Genomic DNA, 21,603 nt, shown 5'->3' on the forward strand with positions numbered 1-21,603 from the left:
TGACAATTTTAATTTCTGCGAATCAATATTGTGATTGTACCAAATGATTTGCTTTCTATTAGCTACCGATTTCCCTAGATGTATCCACTACTTCCTCAAAGCTCATTTCGGATTTAACAGATTTCCCCTTAATATCTATCACCTTTATCAAAAAATGACGAAAAATTAAGAAATGATAATGACAATGTAATTTTACCCATGAATCATGTCAATTTGATACCTATTCCATGTTTAAAACTGCAAGTGAAGTTTGAGGATTTAGTGGATATTAATGACTTTGCGAGCCAGAAGGCCCGTTAATATTTAGTGAGGAGGAAAATGCGATAAGTATGTGACAAGATGTTAATTCGGAATATTTTTAAAGTTTTAAACACAGCTTCTACAAACGTATTCAACTTTAACAAAATTAAAAATTCATCAATACCTTACACACTTGGACAAAAAAAAATCGTTATAAATGCTGCAAAAGCTTGTTAAACATCTATTAAAAGGATCCCGTAACTTTGTCTCAGACTCTGAAACAAAATTCTGGATTTAGCTCATGCTGCAATGATAATTATAAACCTTTAGGTCAGTCAGAAACCCCGTGAATGTTACAAGCCGATCGCCTGTCTGATTATCAAGATATTTATGATTGGCATTACATATTTTAAAAACCGTTTGCCAAACGGTTTTCATAACACTACAGTCTATTGGGGAAAACGAGTATGGTAAAACCGGTCACTCAAAGATTTTTACTTTTTTGAGGCACTTCTTGATCATTTTGAAGCGCAATTTTTTTTTAGGGCTTCAATATTACACCATATCACAGACACTGATAACACGCAGGGCCGTGTATCTCAGATTTTATATTGTTAAACGATCCCTTTAATTAAACAAAACGAATAATGAAGTATACTTTTTCAAGATCAATGCCACAAATTTTGCTTTAATATTTTTCTTCACATCAATGATTTATTCATTATCTTTCATAAGTTTACACAGATTGAAAGTGTTGACACTGTTTTAATCCACAGGTAAAACATGTTGGTAGTATTTTCCTGGACTTTGCTAACTTGAACGAGAAGTGAAAATAAAATGCACATCGTCTCACTCTAGTTATCGCCCGGGTGTGACCGGAGGATTTTATTTCCAGTTTAAAAAGGTCGTTTCTTTATTCTCGATGATATCTTACACCATCCATGGCAGATCCCCCGAAGGAATTCGAAAACTACGATTTCCACAAGCCGAGGTCAATGTATGCTTATAATGGTTTAGCATCTCATGTGTAATAATCGTATTACAGGAGAGAGAGAGACACACACACACGCACACACACCACTATACAAAAACCCACATGAAATTAAAGGTATAGTTGAGTATTGGTAATTTCCAAAGTGCCCCTCCAAAACAAATTTGGTTTATTTCAGTACCATATGAAAGATCATCGAAAAAAACATGGGAGATGATAATAATTCCAAATCAAATGCTCTAATTGTTGTGCAATTTGCTTTCAAAACATTATATAAAAGTGTTTGACGTCCGGACATCACTTTTGACTTTCGACGGTTTATTTTTTGAATTTACGTGTTTAGCTCCCTCTATGTCATTTAACAACCAGCGTATTTACAACGAGTGTTTGAGTTCGTTGGTACGTACAGTACTACAGGTAGCTAGCAGGCGGGTATCCGATCGACCGCGCGCTAGTAATACAGTACAGCTGATCAATTCCAATACGCTGCTTTCACGTAAAGTATAACACACACAGCTCATATCAGATTATCACCGGCGCCGATCGAACGCTAGACATCTACAGACAAGCTTTGATTGAAATACGATAACGAGATCGAGATTGGAAAAGGAGCTCGAGGTCACGGACGATGGTCGACTCGGACTCAGCTAGTGCTAAGCCTAAGGACAAGGCTAAGGCTACGCTAAATCGGAATAAGACTAAGTAAGACGGTAAGAGGAAGGAGAGAAACAAGCAATGGCAGCTCGACCATCCGGCCCAGAGGAGGCGCGGGAGTGGCTGTGAACAAGGCCAGGGTACGGCGGAGAAACTTCGCGAGCTGCAGGCGGCCTTCTCGTTGTCGAGTCTAGAGGATGCAATAGACATGCCAGCTCACTGAGAGGTAAGTTGAAATGATATACGCCCCACTGCATTGGGTAGGCCTACCGTTTTAATTTGATCTAGTCTAGAGACTAGATGCATGGAATCGGCAAATTTAAGAAATTACGTTTTGTTATCTCTTGCCTTGGATTTTTAATTCAGATTTCATGAATCATATGATATTGATAGTCTAGCCTAGCCCTAGGTCTACAGTAGACCGAAAGCTTCAGTCTCTATATCGTCGGTTGTTCCACTGAGACTACGTCTGGCTCCACTAGACCTCCGGATGAATTTGGTTCAAATGAAAATATTGGAAGCATATGCGATCCTACAATATTCAGTGAACGTTGTCGCGTTGAAATCGAGTCTAAAGTGATGAAATTGTAAATAATAATCTCTTTATGGGGTATACTATAACTCTCTCTCAAGGTCAATATATTAATTCAGCTATACAACAAGCTACAATTGACCGATTGGCTATTACCTTTTTGAAATTATATATCACAACTACATATTCCGGGATTTTTATGGTAGCAGCTACCGTTGTACGACCGTAGGCGCTATTTTAAATTTATCAAAATTTACCGGGAGCACCGGTAAATTTTTATATTCAATTTTTTTCGAAAGCAGAAGTGTTGTAGGAGCTAAATTTTCTAGTGCTTATAATACTTCCACAGGGGCATCCAAATATATCAAAATTGTAAAGAATCACTATCCACCCAATTTTCAAAATTTCCCAAAACTTTGTAATAGACCCTACCTTTAATGTCCCTCGTTACAACTGCAGTTTTCTTTGTAATGATGACGTGCAGGGCTAGTCAACCGGGTAAACATCCTGCTCTTTTTAAAAGTCGACAAGGTTATACTATAGCTTGCTTGAGATGTGACTGTCTCATCTATATTTATCTCTACCAAAGAGTGTCTCAACTTCACATACATGACAGAGAACCAATGCATCAGTTATTAGTCATGCAAATTCCAAATCTGGCTAGCTGTGATAATTATTAGAGAATGCCATCTTCAAAATAATTTCTTTTGGTGATTTAAAATCTGAATGTTTTTTACTTTGTGAATGACTTTCGTTTCTTCACTTTTTACAGATATGAAGAACAGACAACACAATCCATCCCCAGCGAAGAAATTCCAAGCAGCAGTAGGGGAATTAGCAGGTGAATAGTACAAGTCACCTTTGACCGCAAATTCATGGAGAACTTGGCCTACTCTGCTGATTTGCTCGCTTCAGGTAGGATTCTGTATACATGTACGAAAGGCTCTGTAAATTGAGAGGAATTTAATGAGAATGCGTTCATTACGTACATGTTTGCAAGATTGAGCTCTTTTTCGGTTATGACCTATAAAATTGGGACATATCAGCAGGTCAAGATAATGCATCTTATTTGCTCATGTGTATGACATGGGATTTTCAATATTGATTTTGTGGTATGAAAATAATGAAATGCCCTATCATTTATATCAGTTTTTATTATGTTTTCATAATTCCTTAGGCACACCAGCATGCTCGAGTGTTTCCACAACCATATACTGATGTATGCTTCCAAGCGGTATTCCTTTGAGTAAGTATTTTTAGTATCATTTTGTATGTTTGAAGTAAGATTGTGGAAAAGTTGAAACATATCATTACAGTACGGTTACAGTTACAATATCATATTTTGAAGCAAATAGCAAAGTTAATGAAAAATTATGAATGACATCTATATAAATGCTGAAATCACTTTTGGATGCATGCAGAGTCTTGAAACAGCAGACTTTGTATCGTACTTGTGTCGGTACCTGATGTTAAGTCAAGTTGGAGTGGTTGTAGCAGGGAAATGTAACTACCTTTAATTAAGAGTCAATAATTTACAACACAAATCCAGAACTGAAGTGAATGGCTCGTATTCACAAAGGAGGTTTGTACAAACCATGGTTTGGCCAAGGTTTACATCTATGGAATGCCATTTGTAAACTGATGGAGAAGGAATGTAAACTCCATACTTGTTAACAATGTTAATTTACAATTTACGGTATGCGAGCAGCATTCCATGGATGTAAACCATCGTCAAACCATGGTTTGTACAAACCTCCTACAAACCTCCTACAAACCTCCTTTGTGACTACGGGCCAATGAGTCTGAGATTTGTCTAAAGCATTTACTATTCATTCATCATGATAGTGGTAATACCAATTGTTTGTCTTATCCATCCAGCTACCCAGCAAACCGGGCAAGGAATTTGCTTGCGGTCATCGACTACATGGCACACAAGGACAGGCCCGACCAGATTGATGAACAAGGCAATACAAAGTGAGTGGAAATTAGAAAGAAAGAAAAAAAGGTTTTCTTTTCTTTCTTGTTTTTCCTATTTTTATTTGTACATTTTTTTTTAGATGGACAAGGCAATCCAAAGTGGGTGGAGTAAAAAAAAAAAACATGATTTTTTGTTTTCCCTGTGTAGTTGGACAGGGCAATCCGAATTGGCAGTTCTTTCCCATGAAATTTATCAATTTTGGGGAAATTATTAAATATCTAATTGTCCTTCCTGGGAACGCCCCTTTTAAATCGCCAAAATATGACGTCATCTAAAGAAGTTGTCCCTGTACACGACGCACATCTAAATTATGTAGATGACGGACTGTAAGCTGATGGTTTGTCAATCATGCTGCTGATTTTGGACCCTAAATGCGGACTTGGATTCAGTGTAATAATATACTTGGTGTGTAATGCAAGGTTCTGGAGTCATCAAAATCATCATAAATTTGGCAGAGTTTTGGTAAAGTAACAATCACTTACACAGAAAGATGTATATGGGACAACACACATGGTGTCGGCCTGTCGGGGCTAGTACTACCCTGATTTCCTTATCTTTCTATGCTCATTACTAAGCCAGTATACATTTTCTTCCAAAATTGTTTGGCACATGAAATTTATTTGTAATCTTGAACATTCAGTGTAAGTTTCGTTAGATTCTGTGAGAATTCATTTTCTTTTTTTACCAGAACTCAAGTTTATCTTTAAGAGATATGAATCATTTCCAATTGACAAGAATGAGTGTGCATATAATGCAACTTGTTACATTTTGCATGTTCTTTTATTTTATGATACAGATATGTTGCAGTATGGTCAAAGCGTGCCAACAACTACGTGGCCCGGAAGGAGAAGGTCCCCAAGACCTACCCCTACATGTATGTACAAGGACTCATCGGTGCGATACTGGAACGCAGAGAACAGGACCAAGGACCACTGTTCTCGAAGGCTGTTCTGCTCCCTGATGACCCTAGACACACAAGGCCCCGGCTTGCACCATTTCCTCCACCACAAGTTGATGTGATCCTAGCTAGGAGACTAGGCCGATTAGAGAAATCCATGTAATCCTCTGTAGTGAACATTTGGGATTGTCTGACTTGAGAACTGCTTTTTTTCGAGCAGAGACTAAGGGATCCAAATGGCGTCCTTCCGTCCATCCTCCGTGACTGTACACAAATTTGAATGAAGTCTAATGTGAAATCTTACCTGCAAAAATCAATTAGGGTTGCTAACTTTCCAACCCTGCATCTGTTTGTAACCATACTTGATTGGTAGATGCCCTTTATTGGCCTCCATGATATTCTGGAGTTGAAGGTCACATAAGTAGGTCAAAGGTCAAATGAGGTTCATTGTTGCATGATTGCATGCAAGACTCTTAATCACCTCGATTTAATTTGTCCATGTGGCATGTTTTAGGCTATCTTGAGGATTGGTTGGAACTTAACATTTTGGACTCATTTGGTTGCTAATGATTTTGTGGTCCGGAGGTGAAAGATTGCATGGCTTAGCATTACGAGCATGTATTCTTGATATGTCAGAGACCCTTTGACAAAATACCACCAAACTTGATACTTGAGTGTCCCTGGGGATCATGGGGATGTGGTTATCTGGAGAAAAAAAATCACATAACACATGATATACATGTACCAGAAATAAATTGTTATTGTTGCTAGATTAGCCACCATGCTTGGCACTTGTATATTGTATTACAATAAGAGGTTGGCAAGTTTACAAATGGAAGAAATGTAGGAATATAAAAGACAAATTGTGACATCAGTGTATAAAAGCTCTATGTGATTTATACAATTCATAATTTGTGATAAAATCAGTGCTTGCTCATGTGGAAATGGTGGATATTTCAATTTGTATCTATTTGGCAACCTACATGTATATTCCTTGAAGAAGTTACGGTAGTAATTATAAAATTTACAGCCAAGAGGTCAAACCATGAGTCAACAATGTGTTTGGTTTTAGTGACTGTGCATGTAACTGAGGTGACAGTCGATCATGAAAAAGACTATACTTCGGAACCTGTTGAAAATCAACATGGACAGAAGAAAGATTTGTAGAATATCTTATTGTAAATAGTCTTCATTTTTTGTTTAATGCAATCAATGTGACTAAAATAATGCAAGCGAAAAAGAGAAATGATCACAAGACAGCAAAACGGTTGGTTTCATGCATCATTTGAATCAATGAACGTGAATCAGCTCAACGCCAAAGTATTGCGGTTCAAGGTTATACCATCAAGAGATATGCTGCCTGTAACTACTTTGTAGTTTGAAAGGGTGTATAAAGGAATAAGGATACAGTTGGGCAGGCGAGTCTTTCTGTTGGTCTATTGTAAAAAACTGGGTCAAATTTTTTCCAATTTTTTTGCAAATTGTAATAAAACTTGGTATACCGATTGACCCGAGGGTGTGCAAGACACATTTGTTGTGTCTGTCTGTTAAGGTACCTCCATGGTAACCAAGCTTTGCACAAAGAATACAATTTTGTTTTAATAATCTTGTGGAGCATATTCTTTCCAAGTTTTAGCAATTTTATAGTTTTGGTATCTTTGATGAGGCATTATAATAACAGTATAAAACTCAATGCATGTGCAGTGTGTAAAATAAGTATGTGAGCAAACTATTGGAAGTAGTTTGATCGATTCATATGAAACTCAGTACACACAACGCAGAATTGTCTTTTGTGTGCGTATAGGACATGACCAGTTTTGAAATGTCTGTGCTATTTTTTTGAAAAACCTTATGTTGGATGTTAATCACTTGAGGTGATATTCATAGTCGAGCATTAGGGAAGATGAAAGACATATATGTACCTAACTATACTTAATTTTGTGCTGAAACTGATATGATTCAGGATTTGAGATCGATATGGAGTATGTATACATGTATACTCGTACACATTAAGGAAAAGAATCACTCAGACAATTTTTAAAGCATTTATATATAAAGTAAGATGTGAAACTTAAAAGATAAAACCAGTTATGGTCATGCAACTGCATTGTGAAAGGATTGTTGTGGAATCGATCAGAAAAGGTTGATCATCTAGCATATAAGTCTTGGTGTGTACTGCAAGGTTCTAGAATCATCGAAATGATAAAAAAATTGGCCCAGTCTTGGTAAAGTTACAAGCACTGTACACAGAAAGATGTATATGGGACTACGCACAAGTGCGCGACACATGCGTTATATCTATCAAGTCCAAATAGATATAATAATTTACCAAATATATCAATTAGTAGGCAGTTTCTCGGCAAAATTTGTATGATCACGTACTAGTCAAAACATTGTGTGCGGGCAAGCACTGAATCAAATGACCGGGGTAATAGTATATTTGTCAAGCGCGTAGAAACATTACTGTTATAGATACTTTTCTTTGGTAAACTTATCTACACATTGCCTATAGAGTATGTCAAGTTTTTATGAAAGACACAAGATAAGATGTATATAAATAAGCAGTAACTAATAAGTAACAAGACATGGTGGTATACAAATAAAGTATATTGCTCCTTCTTAATGACGACGGTTAAAGTTGTCATAGCGATAGATGCTAAATAAAAATGTGCCTTTTTTAATACACATGATCTGTTTGTATGCAATGGTTGAAATCAACATCACGTTTAAATATTGCCTTCATTACAGCAATTATAATTTGTATTCATCTCAATAATGTTGTGTAAATTTAACTGTTAGTTATGGCCGAATAAAGCTTTCAATGTACACCATAAAAATATGTTATGTATCTTCATTTTAGCATTACTATAATTATATTAAAATCTTATGTCTTTACACATTTACAAGTTATCACGTACTGACGTAGGTCATGCAATACACAGGCACTGTAGAACACAACTTATTTACAAGAAGTTACAATCACTTTTTTTTTTTAAACTTTACAATTGCATGCAGTACCAAAATAAGAATACTGAAAAACACTGCATTATGGACAAGTATGAATCAAGTAAGATGTTAAATTAATTCACTACTGTTATTCATTATAGTATACTGATACAACAATTTTTAATATTTTTTTTAATTTATTTCTTTTTATTTCTCCACTTTCCCTTTAGCCATGTACCTTCATGTTCATATGTTAAAGGTGTCGCTCTGGACCTATAACATATGATAAGACAAAAAATCCACCAGTTATTTCTGATTTCTATCAAATTTTTAGATTTTGTGTTGTTGTTGTTGTTTGGTATTATCGGCGTTTCATTCTTTTTTAGAATATTTACGCCTTTCACTTTATTTCTTTTTTTTCTTCTATTTTTGGTACTATTTGTCAATTCATATTCATCTCTTTTTTTTGGATAATATAATCTCAGATCTACTGGTCCATGAAAACCCCTCACCGCAATTGGCACCTTCCTGCCAGACCGGCGCGGTACATTGCGCAATCTTCTCGGCCATCATTGGCCTAGGCAACTCTGGTGCCGGTGAGAGGATTCTGGGGTAGATCTTTTGAGTCTCTTGTTTGGGGTTTACCGTCCTCAATCCGTCTTTACTCTTTCTTACCTTTTCTCTTCTAGTATTTTTTCATTTTGTAAAACCTTATTTTTCTATCAAACTTCAAAGTGGGTATCAACATCTTAGGGCATTTGGTTGTCGTGCGATATGTGCCAAAAAAAAAATGTGGATTTAGTAATTCCTTTTTGAATGAAACATGGATTTAGCTTCTTTTGGAATTGAATGGATTTATAATAATAATAATAAAAACGTTACTTATAAAGCGCTTACCACCGAAGTCTCTAAGCTCTAAGCGATTTAGCTCCTTTTGGAATGAAACTGTAATAATGTTGTTTACTTTCTTTTCGAAAGGTTATATTTATGTGTGATTTTACTATTATTATTTAAAAGGAAAGGTTTGCTGCTAAATTTGAATAAAATTTCAGTGACTTTATTGAGAAAATATGATTTATTTTTTATTTTTTAGGTACAATAACATGTTTCATTCCAAAGGAGCTAAATCCACGAAAATAAAAAATCAAAAAATTTAGTAAACATCAGAAAAGCCGAAGGGAAGATTTTTTCTTATCATTATTGGCAGATAATCAGGTCCATGCAGGGTGACACCTTTAACATATATAACAACATGAAGGTATACATGGCTAAAGGGAAAGTGGAGAAATAAAAAAGGCAATTTACTCAGAAGTACCCAAAGTGGATTTGGCTCCTTTTGGAATGAAACTCTTCACATATTATAAAAGGAAGACAAGTAATATAATGGGGGGGGGGTAAAAGACTAATGGTAGAAGTGGAAAGGAACAATGATTCTATAATGGAATGTTTAAAGATGAATTCATGAACTACGAAACGGGAATGTGAGATGGATACAACGTCAAAAAATTCTGCAATAAATTCTTTTTTTTTTCTAAATTGGAAGGGAAACACAAAAAGTAAATGGGGGCAGGAGTTGAAGAATAGAAGAAAACGAGAAGGAAATCATAATGCTGTTAAAGAAATTCTTCAGTAAGATTTTAATAAGTAAATAATTTCATGAACTAAGAAATGGGAAAGTGGGAATGGTAAATCTTACATCATCATAATTTTCCTTTAATTATTTGTTATGTTAATATTTTTGTGTTTATGTTTGATTTTAATCACATGTCTAATGTGAGTTATGATTGTCACCTGTGTCACTAGCCTATTAGATAAAATGAAAACATATATATTCACACGCCGCACTAATGCAATTAAAACAGAATATTTTTATCTCTGAGTCAGTATAATTTCTTTTCTACGGTGTTAACCTTAAAGTCCTTTTCATCAGTTGTTATTCTATTAAAATAGTGTGACGATTTTTTTTAGTTGCTCAGTTTTACCTCCTTCTCTCTTTCTATTTGCTATCGGGTTTTTTTTACCCCAAATATCACTTCCCAATTCTCAAATGCAATCCCGATGGCAATCATGCACTAAAGACGAGAAACAGAAAATCCAATCTGATCCGTACGCATGAACATCTCGATATTGATAGCAAATAAAGGAACTTATTTCGACCTCTTTATGTTTTCACCTTTGAGTGATCAGTAATTTCCGAGGAATTTAACAATGCCACAATGATGTCTTTTTTTAAAATCTTTGGATGACTCATGCTCTATTCCATTATAAGCGATCACATCATAAAGGATGAATACATCCATGTCCTAAACGATCTCTATAAAGTAATGGATGTTTTTTTTTCTTTCAACGTGCCCCGGTGAGAGAGAAGCTAGCTATCTTTGAGGAAAATCTATATTTTATATTCAAAGAGCGCGTTACGTTATTATTCCAATCCGCTGGGAATTATGCACTTTCCTCTTATGTGTACATTCCCTGGAGTGAAATAGTATATTTGCATTTTAATTGATTAGAGAGTGAAAGTATTACTTTTGAATCATGCCAATGCTTGCCAGACATAGCGACAACCTACAATCTATGTATGCAAAGTGATTTTTTTTTGTCACATATATGCTATTATGTATACCAAGTGAATTGAACTAGGGATTCTGAAGAGAAACACGCATAAATAATTGAAATACATCAGTAAATAAACAGATCCACTGCGTCAGAGGTTTGTCAAACATAGCGACAACTCATGAAACTTGTAAGCAAAGTAAATTCCTTCCAAATATATGCTGCAAAGCCTGCCTGCTAGTATGCATATGTCAGGTGAATTAGGCTGGTAAAAATATATTAGCCATTAGCAAACCGGTAAATCCAAATTCAAACCACTTACCTGCACTTCCAATCAGATACTCATCTGTTCATTAATAATTTCGCTCGCTGCTGGCTGAATGTATCACCTGTTTTAAAGTCCCAGCTGCTGTATTTTACATCCCAGCACAGAGACGAAAACTACAATAACAATTTATCTCGCTGAAACAGTAAACGATTTCAATAATACAATCCACGGGATGTATGGACGTTACATTCCACGCAAAGAACAATCGAAGTCAAATGATGCAGCGATAGCTACCAGAGTATGTAGTCTGCTGTCGCCTCTGCTCAAACGCGGATAGCACAACACGGCGTTTGTCGTAGCTCACTTAGTTACTACACCACATCTTTAAATAAAGAGGCACCCATTTGTCTTTATTTTGCTCTCCGAAGTGATCCGAGCTTTTCCCGTCTTAGGTGGTGCGTGTCAAAGGTTCTAAAGGGTTTAATAAACACCTATTGTCATTTACAAAGGCGCATAGGTCACTGATGAATGTAGCGGCTTGTACGTAGAGAGTGTGTAACAAGTAAACCGGCACCCGGCACGTGAATGGGATGCCAATCAATAATGATAAATAGTGACGATGTCTGTTTTCCAACCACCGAACGAGGCACGATCAAATTGGCAACGCCAAGAGAAAGGATGTTCCTACTGATCTGAACTGATGGTGTTTCGTCGTTCTTTACCAGATTTCGTTCTGATTTAGGCCTTTAAATACGATTGGTTACCTGTGACGTTCACTTCCATATAATTTTTTGTATAAATAAATCTGATTTTTTTATTAAAATCTAGTAAATGCATGTTAACAAATTGAATGCAGAAAAATGAAAATAATATTACTATACCTTAGTTCAATTTGATACAGATGATACCTTTATATTTGCCATATATAGTGGAAGGTAAACGGTTTATTGATGATTTGAACATACTTCCTTTCTGTCAATTGTCACTTGAATTAATTCATCCTTGTTGATTCATACTATATATATATATATATATATATATATATATATATATATATATATAGTACATATATGTACCCAAACAAAATTGAAGGCCTAGAAAATACGAATTATGTTCGTTGCTTTCTACCTCATTTAAGGCTCAGTAAGCTTTCCCCTGAGCATCCGTTTTTTTAATAAATAAAAACAGCTTGTCGAGTTGAAGGGTGTGTGTGAGTGAGAGAGAGAGAGAGAGACAGGCAGAGAGAGACATAGAGAGAGGGGGAGGGAGACAGAGAGAGAGAGAGAGGAGAGAGAGACAGACAGACAGACAGACAGAGAGAGAGAGGGGGGAGAGAGAGACAGACAGACATAGAGAGACAGAGAGAGACAGAGAGGGAGGGAGACAGAGACAGAGAGAGATCAGAAAAGAGAGAGAGAGACAGAGAGAGAGAGAGAGAGAGAGAGCGATGGAGACGACGTTCAGGGGATGGAATACACAAACCCATTCAAACGGTTTGTCTCCCACGCTCATGCGCGTGTGGTATACTACGGGACTCTATTATTATGCTAATCTATTGATTGCAAAGCATTACAATAGCATCCCCAAAACAGAATAAAAATATAGACGATGGGAACCGTCGAGGAGGCGAGAAATTGTTCTGGTTCAGTAGCTACAGTTATGAATGGAAGACAGTAAATTCAGATATGCAGAATAATTCCCTTAAATAAAGTCAGAAGTCGTGTGAAAATATTAGTTTTCTTTAAAAAGTAAATTTGCTTCATGAAAAAAGAAATCGGCTTTATGTTCTGGACATCGACTTGACACCTCATTTTATGAAATGTAATTGATTTAGCTCTGTCCATTATTGATATATTTGCCGCACAAATTAACATGAGAGAATGAAAAAAAAAAATTTAAATGATAATAAAGAAGGAAGAAGAAACTTGACGAAATAAAGAGGGGATCCGTTGGATCGCTACCCGACGGATATCACCTAAAACTAAATGATGTGTCAAGTGTCGAAATTGTGTCTCAGCAGACAGGGGACAATAATTTGTACGATGATGGCGCTCTTCAAAACAATCCTACTTGAACATTGGGTTTTTGTGATCGTATTCTGTGTTTTCATTAAAAGAATTGAATAATGGCATCAGTTCTGAAATTCCTCCTCTCTTTATTCAAAAGAGAGATTCTAGATAGTAGAAGTGACGTCACTAACCAAAATATATAACCGACTCTTAATTCCTGTGTATTTGAGAATCCATCAAGTCTGGGAGTTTCGACATTTTAAAGTTATATAGATGTTTAAGTCAGAATATGTCGGGATTAATCCACCCCCCCCCCCCTTCACCCCCCCCCCCCCTCCAATGCACCAACTCTGTGTAAAAGAGGTATGAAAGGGATCACTAAGATTTGTATTTATAAATAGTAAAAAATATTAGGCAACGTCTATAGATTTGTGCGTCACCGTTAAAGATAAAGGTGAGTTCTGGTCATCCGATTGCATTGTAAAAGAAAAGGTGTGGAATGGATCAGAAAAGGTTGATCATGTAGCATGTAAGTATTGGTGTGTACTGCAAAGTTCTGGAGTCATCAAAATCATAATAAATTTGGCCCAGTCTTGGTAAGGTAACAGGCACTGTACACAGAGATATGTATATGGGACTACACGCATGGTGTCGGGGCTACTTACCTTGATGTCCTAATCTTTCTATGCTCATTACTCAGCCAGTATGAATTTTTTCTACCAAAATTGTTTGGCAATTGGCATTTATTTGTAATCTTGAACATTCAATGTATTAGTTTCGTTTGATTCTGTCAAAATTCATTTTCTTTTTTTTTTAAACCAGAACTCACCTTTATCTTTAATAGGGTTCGAATATTGTAATGACGTTTTGCATAGGCCTAAAATTATAAGTCATCTAAATGTGATTTCTAAAGGCGATACAATAGAATATTGAAATTGAAATTAAAATGAATTGATCCTTGAAACCACAATCAATCATTATCGTCATTCGTTTTACCCCTTAGTACAACTTCTAAATTCCTATGACGTCATGTCAATACAACAACACACAAGAACAAACTGAGAAGGAGAAAAGGTACTTGACATTCATTTTTTTTTCTTCATTCTTCTATTAATCAAATTTGTTTTATAAGCATCAATATATACAACCAAGCTTCACAATAATTTCAGTGATTTTCGCCCCATTTTAGGACAAACAATAATTTTGACATCCAACTAATTATATATGCACTTTCGTTACGTTTATCGTTATTAATATAACTAATATTATTATCATTATTATAATTATTATCATCATCACCATTATGATTGTTATTTTATTTTTGATCAATGAAATCTTGTTCAGTGATTGGTCAACATAGCATCACGTGACCAAACATAACATTGCTATGATGTAACCGTGACGTCATCCATGGTATAGTGCACTATACCATAGCACTATACCATGGATGACGTCATATATATGCAATCGATGAAGATCAATGTTCTATCGGTCGCGGTCGCGCCTCTGCGCTGCTCTCACTGCACTCTTCACTACTTCAGTGACAGTAAACATTATTATTATCATTATTATTTTTTGGAGGTTGGTTTGAAAAATATAAACAAATATATCATGCACTATTTCAAGCCACTAGTGAAATTATGGATTCCTCGGCGACATAAATACCATTATTTTCTTCGGGACTACGCCCCTCAGAAAATAGTGCTATTCCTGCTACCTCGATCCATAATTTCAACTAGAGCCTCTCAGTGCATTATATATTTGTTTATTATTATCATTATTGATATTTTTATTATTATCATCATTATTATCACCATCATTATTATTGTTATAAATATTATTGTAATTGTCATTGTTTTTGTTGTCGTTGTAGTTATTATTGTTATTATAATTTATTCGGCACTATTACAAATCGAACAAAATACTGGCGGAGAAACTTTTCTATTTCAGTACCAAATGAAATTCATTCTTTTAACATGCTTAAGTTTTGTACAGAAATTAAATGGTATTATACTGTGGCTATTTTTGCTCAACGTCATTTGTGTTTGTGTGTTTAATTGACTTATCACAGACGTGCATCATTTAGATATGATTATTTACGTTCGGTGACCAACCTTTAACAGGGACTTTTAGATTCGCACGAAGACAATAGGCCTATGCTACGATCGACGTCCTGTTAATGCACTGCCGTGAATGGACGTCATACGTATCAGTCCACGCAAATCTAAAAGTCCCTAATGTCGCCATCCGAACAACGTTACTCAGTTTCGTACCAGGGTCGTCTGAGCATGGACCTATTACGGATGGACATTCAACGTGATTCTTTCTTTGATCCAATGATAGTCGCCGCCTTCTGATTATGTGCATCTTAATGAGAACATTCAGCTGTTATAACAACGACTGCGTAAGCATTTTCAGTCATTGACAAAGGAGCAGTTTCCCTCTCTTGGGTTTTGTTTGGATGGTGTGCTCTGTAAGAGTGTGTCTTAAATAAAAGCATCCTCAATGGGGAGCAGCAAAAATGAAAAGCAGACGATTTTGGTGATATGAAATGTATTATTACTGATTCGCAAACTTTCGCGCACACCTATGACCTTATAAAACAATTAGAAGGCCACGATCTGTATCAGCCCTGTGCGTTGTAACTCTGGAATATTATAAAGAAATAGGGGGAAACGGGATTTTAAATAACAACCAAAAAAATCAAAAAATAACCTCAATCTGGTAATATCAACATGTTTTTTCCAAAAAAAATACATGTACAGTGCACGGAACAACAATTTCCGATTATAAACCAGAACTGCACATCGATTTTCCATGATTTAAGTGAGTTATTATCTTCAGAACTGCGCATGAATAGTAACATGTGTAAAATCACTATCTTGATTCTGTCCCAGCTTTTTGCCGGTGACCATGATGAGACAAAACAGAAGAAACATGTACGGAATGTTATTGAGACGACATTGACGAAGACAATCACAATGAATTCATTAAGAAAACGATGAATGTCCATTCGTAATAGGTCCATGGTCTGAGCCAGTATTTAGGCGAAGACAGAGAGCTGACCAAGTGTAATAATCTTCACATATTATTCTCAGTGGATATCATCGATTAACACTTTGTAAAAAAAGCTGCCGAGGTTTACAACTTTATATCTGAACTATATAACAAATTTCCATTTGAACATAAAAAAATCATATTGCAATATCTTAGAAAGAACACATCGTACGAAAAAGCTCCCAATGTAAAGTATTGACAATTTTGTAAATTTCTACAGTAATTTATATTTTTCAGCGTTTAGAAATCATTCCCACAATATTCTCCGATCTCTGTGATATATATATAAACTTTCCTACACCAACTTAACTTGGTTTTATTTATTAATAATAATTATGAGAAATAACACCAAAAATAAGATCTAATTTCAACTCTCGTTGGAACCGAGAAATAAGGACATAGCCGAAACCCTAAATGGAGAAACCTTTATTGCTCCTATGACCATACCCAAAACTAAATATTATTGTGTGAAAAGGGGGGAAACCATTATTTCCTTCAGATCAGATCAAAGTGTTACGGAATTATATTTCCATTCAGAGAGTTTTCTAATTTCTTTGTTAGTTTTATTCAGGTTTGTATTTTTCGTCATTCCGTAACAAACCTATTAAAAATTTTAAAGTCTCTAAATTTGATGAATGGTTGATACGACACTCAACTGTTGTAGAGTACCTCACCTATAAAGCTGATAGATTATATAACTGTTTTGTAGATTTTATCAAAATGTCGATAATACTCTCTTTAAAAGAAATTCTTGAAATGTCGTTCCGTAACGCTTGGACCTGCCTTTCAACTTCTTCCGCCTAATTCAACAGGTTACCATCAGAACAGTGGGGTTAATAGTCCTGAAATATTGGATTGCACAATAGAAGACAAAAACAACAACTATTTTCCTTTAGAAAAGATGTCAATATGATATGAATACACGCGCTTAAAGATTTTCTTTCCAATTAATAATGAAGGGCGAAATTGATGCCACCAGTACAAATGAACTTCATTTTCTTCTATCTCTTGCTCCTGTTCTCTTCTTCTTATCTTCTTCTTCTTCTCCTCCTCCTCCGTCACCTCCTCACAACTTCCTCTCATCCTTCTTGTTCTTTTTATTTTTTTGGTTTGTTGTTGTTGCTCTTCTTCTTCTTCTCTTCTTTTCTGTCCTCTTCTCCTCCCTTTCTTCTCTTTGTCATTTTCCTTCTTCTTTCATTCTTCTTTCCTTCTCCTCCTCCTCCACCTCTTTCCTTTTCTACGTCCTCTTTTTATTCTTTAATACGTTCACACCAACGATCATTAAGGCATACCTCAAATCGCTCCGATAAGTTCGATTTTACGGAGATGCGGGCGACCCACTGAATACATCTCCGAGATGAAGGATTTGAATGACAAGGACCAAGATGGCGCCCACTGTTTTCGCTTTTCAATGAGCTCAATCAATGTTTGCATTGTACTTTAGTGTCATCACATCATAGATGCACTCTTCTTGCTATAACACCTCCATTTCTAAATGTGGAGCGGTGCCAGTTCTCTTGTTCTCCTTTCGCTCCTTCTCGATCTCCTGCCGTCGTCGTATCACCGCTTCTCTTCTCTCAATTTCCATCTCATCGAGGGGTTCGTTGGGTTGTATCTTATTAGCTTGAGCGACGGGCGAGTGCGGGTATGGCTGTTTCCGCCGGGCCACAGCAGCTTTAAGCGGATGCGGAACCCTCGCGGATTCGGAATCGATCGGCTCATCGTCTTCGGTTCGGAAGGCATCCATCAAGGGTCCAGCGCACTTGGTCCATTCGTCTTTCCAGGGGAGTTCGTGGATATCGACTGAAATCTTGGTGAATAGAGGAGTCAAATCGATGTTTGGTTCTTCGTAGTTTATGCTCTTCAGGCCATCTGATTTCATGCGTTCCATGCTAAAATGGAGAAGACAAATCCTGGGTAAAAGAAAGAGGAAGAGACAAAAAGTAGTCATACCATCAATGCCTTTGAAATGATTTCCTCTGCGTGAATTACAAATGAAATCAGCCAGCCACTCCACATAAACCCTCACCTTTTTTAAGCTGCAGGATGAGGCAATTCGGAAAAAGCAATCAGGTCACAAGTCACAAGCACAAAGCCGCGGCATCTTATTATTGGGGGGGGGTATTATGATGCAAAGTGTAATAAGCTTTACATTTATGTTTCACAGAGCTAAGTGAATACGCGCAGTTGCGACTCATTTACACGGAAACAAGTTTAAGTCTAACTTCCAGTGTGAGTTTCTATCTTGTGTCATATCTTGAGTTTGAGTTTTGATTTTTAACGTGACTCACCTTTCCCTTTTCATCTGATTTTCTGTTAAGGTTTGTGTCTGAGCTTGTGTTTGGTTTGAGTCTAGCCTACAGCATGATTCTCAATCTTGTAGGTTGAGTTTGAATTTTGATTTCGGACGTAACTCATCGTTTCATTTTCATCTCCTTTTGTGTTTAGGTATGTGTCTGAGCTTGAGTTTGGTTTTAGTCTAGCCATCAACGTGAGTCTCATCTTATGTAGTAGATTGAGGTTAAATTTTGATTTCGGACGTAATAACTCACCGTTTCATTTTCATCTCCTTTTGTGTTTAGGTTTGTGTCTGAGCTTTAGTTTGGTTCGATTCTAACCTTCATTGTGAGTTTCAATCTTGTGTCATATCTTGAGTCTGAGTTTTGAATTTGAACTTGACTCACCGTTCCCTTTTCATCTACTTTTGTGTTAGTCCGTGTCTGAGTTTTAGTGTTTAGATTGAGTTTCAATCTTGTGTAGCATCTTAAGTTTGAGTATTGATTTCGGACGAGACTTACCGTTGCTTGTTCATCACCTTTTTTTCTCCGTGGTGATTTATGGTGTTGTAGAATCCAAATGATCCTACAGGTCTGCTTCGAGGGTATCCCTTCTGTTGTATCCGCCTGTACATATCATCATCCTCACCACCCCACCCCCAGTACATGTTGGAGAAGCCGTTCACACTGTGCATCTGTGATTTCGTCAGGCCGGTGACTCCACCGAAAAGATCCGGGTAGAGAATACTAGTTTAGAGATTGAAGAGAGAAGAAGTGAGACGGGCATAAGTATTATTGATCTTGAGTTAATTTATGGATTCTGTGAGTTTAAGGAGACGAAACAAACAGTTGCGTACTTAAAAGCACACACATGCTTTCTTAGCAGTCAGGTTAAACAACCCACCCAACCATAGATGGACGGGAGATGGACCGGCGGATTTAAGCAGTTAAACTGGGTATCACTCGTCTCGGCTCATCGTAAGACTCAAGATAGAACACTTTGGAGAAACAAACATCAACAGGGTCACAAATAGTCAGCATTCACTCAAAGTACCACTACGACGACGACGTGTCTGACAGTGAAGTCTAGAAAGTAAACGGGTTTCCCTGCATAATGTGAATTCTAGGACACTACTTGCGTTTAAATTTCACAGGTAGGACATATACGTGACATATTCATAATTTCTGCTAAGTTCTACAGAATGTGATGTCGGCTGCAAAAGGGATACACTACATTTAAGGCACAGCAAATAAAGTGCCCTCATCGTTCAATTCGTGACAGTGGGTAAAAAAAGGCACAGGGTAAATAATCTATAGTCAAACCTGCAGCTGTTGATGCTATATATCTTTAAGAAGTGCTGTGGATACACCTATATGTTAGCCATTTGAAAGGCATCTTTACATAACTAATCCTTTGTGAGTATTTAAGATAATTTGACCCACAGCATTATTTTTAATAAAAAATACATATCGACAACATGTTGATATTGGACAATCTTCCCCATGTAATTTATTAACATTGACTAGCACTGAACAATGAGGGCTCTATATTCACTGTGCATTGTTCGCTTTTTTCCGAGTATTTGCATGTTCTCGGTTTTCCTAAGGTCTGTCTGACTGACTTACGTGTATCCCCAGATGTCGTCGCCAGATATGAAATGTCGTGGCATGAAGTCGCAACCGTAGTAGTTGTTGACGTTGAGGGCTAAGTGGTCGACGTCGTGGAAAACGAAGCAGTCGTATCGGGTGAGCTTCAGGGCTTCGAGGAAACCGACGTTGAGTAGCATCGCCCGGTTGAAACTCATGTTATTATTCTAAAGGGGGAGACATACAATGTACTCGCGTCTGTTTGGAGCCAAAAGTGTGTTCACTCCAGGGGCGGATCTAGCTTTTTGCAAAGGGGGGGGGTCGACCCAGTGGCGTATCCAGGATTTTCTCAGAGGGAGGGGGGGCGAAATTTTAAAATCGCGCCGACCAATATCCCCCCCCCCCCTTGATCCGCCCCTGTACTCATACGGAGAGAACACACTTCTGGCTCTGATGAGATTAGATTTCAGTTTTAAGTATAGTTTGATTTCCATATTTCACATCACCGTCACTAAATGAAATGGGATCATACATGTACATCATAATGTAGGAGTCAAATACAATACTTTGTCGCATACATCAAATAGAGAGAGAGAAATACAAACCCAGATCATATTATAATTTACTTAAGGTACATAAAGCAAATTTGGGGCGAAATATGAAGGAAACTCGTGAAAAGCAGGGCTCGTATAATATAGATAGATTTCGTGATGTAATTATGAGATAAGAAAGATTCATATCTTTGTTTCCTGTACAGCTTTACCAACTCCAGATGCTAAGATTTGTGTTTGCATATTGTATAATCTAAATACTGATGCAAATATGTTGGCAAAAAATAGACCTCGATAACAAATTAATAAAACGACTGGTGAACCTCCCTAATATTTTTATTAGTTTTATTCGACTTCGCTTATGTAGGACTATTACTTGGATAAAATAAAAAGAAAATGCAATAAATTTTCAATAGTTGATTGTATTTTACCACGGTTCCCCACATAAAAAAAATCCTCTGTGTGCCCATGCCTTGAGCCATAATGCATGGCCGTCCAGAGGATTTTTTATGTTGGGGACTGGGGTAAAATGCAATAAATTATTGAAGATTAATTGCATTTTCCTTGTTTTTTTTTTTAATTTATGGAAACTGCCCCCTACCGTAGCCCCCGCTGCGTACAGTCATGGTTCAGTGACAAAGCAATGGCCTCGTAACTGTGAGGCCCCAGGATCAAAACCGTGTCGATGCGCTATATAATTAGTGCCCTTTTGTTGGGCATTAATCCTCATTACTGTCATTCAGTGGCGGATCCAGGGGGGGGGGGGCCCCGGGGGGCCCGGGCCCCCCCCCCCCTTGAGAAAAAAATCATGTAAAATCACGTGATTTTTACCTTTTTGGGGGTTGGACCCCCCCCCCCCCCCCCCCCCCCCCCCCTGGCGCTCAAGGGGGGGTGCAAATTGGGGGGGTGCGAATTTTTGGCCGGCGCGTTTTTCAAATTTTCGGGAGCAAAAAAAAAAAAAAAAAAAAAAGATGTGCTCTGTACCCCCCCCCCCCCCCCCCCCCCCCCCCCCCCCCCCCCCCCCACTGAGCGACTTTTCGGCCGGCGCGATTTTCAAATTTTC

The 21,603-nt window shown here is 37.1% G+C and overlaps 3 protein-coding genes across 3 annotated transcripts in view; 1 reads left to right on the top strand and 2 right to left on the bottom strand.

Moving 5' to 3' along the window:
• LOC754783 (E3 ubiquitin-protein ligase Trim36) overlaps positions 1–11,753 on the bottom strand; it is a 58,084-nt gene extending 46,331 nt beyond the window's left edge. The window contains exon 1 of the mRNA XM_030986580.1: positions 11,115–11,753. The gene's annotated coding sequence lies outside the window, so the exon portion shown is untranslated. The remainder of the gene's footprint in view (positions 1–11,114) is intronic.
• On the top strand, positions 1,836–7,302 carry LOC115924465. The gene is made up of 5 exons (XM_030986585.1): positions 1,836–2,111; positions 3,190–3,332; positions 3,595–3,663; positions 4,296–4,391; positions 5,192–7,302. Exons 3-5 carry the CDS (start codon positions 3,605–3,607, stop codon positions 5,454–5,456), a joined length of 420 nt encoding a protein of 139 aa, XP_030842445.1. The 5' UTR covers positions 1,836–2,111; positions 3,190–3,332; positions 3,595–3,604; the 3' UTR covers positions 5,457–7,302.
• Positions 11,754–17,306: 5,553 nt separating the features above from the next.
• Positions 17,307–21,603, bottom strand: part of LOC587517 — a 29,820-nt gene continuing 25,523 nt past the window's right edge. The window contains exons 6-8 of the mRNA XM_030986586.1: positions 20,029–20,216; positions 18,925–19,149; positions 17,307–18,039 (exon numbers count right to left, since the gene is read on the bottom strand). Of these exons, the coding sequence (XP_030842446.1) occupies positions 17,601–18,039; positions 18,925–19,149; positions 20,029–20,216 (852 nt within the window). The 3' untranslated portion in view covers positions 17,307–17,600. The remainder of the gene's footprint in view (positions 18,040–18,924; positions 19,150–20,028; positions 20,217–21,603) is intronic.

The sequence above is a fragment of the Strongylocentrotus purpuratus genome, unplaced genomic scaffold, assembly GCF_000002235.5.
Source record: "Strongylocentrotus purpuratus isolate Spur 01 unplaced genomic scaffold, Spur_5.0 spur5_scaffold_16, whole genome shotgun sequence".
Lineage (NCBI taxonomy): Eukaryota > Metazoa > Echinodermata > Echinoidea > Camarodonta > Strongylocentrotidae > Strongylocentrotus > Strongylocentrotus purpuratus.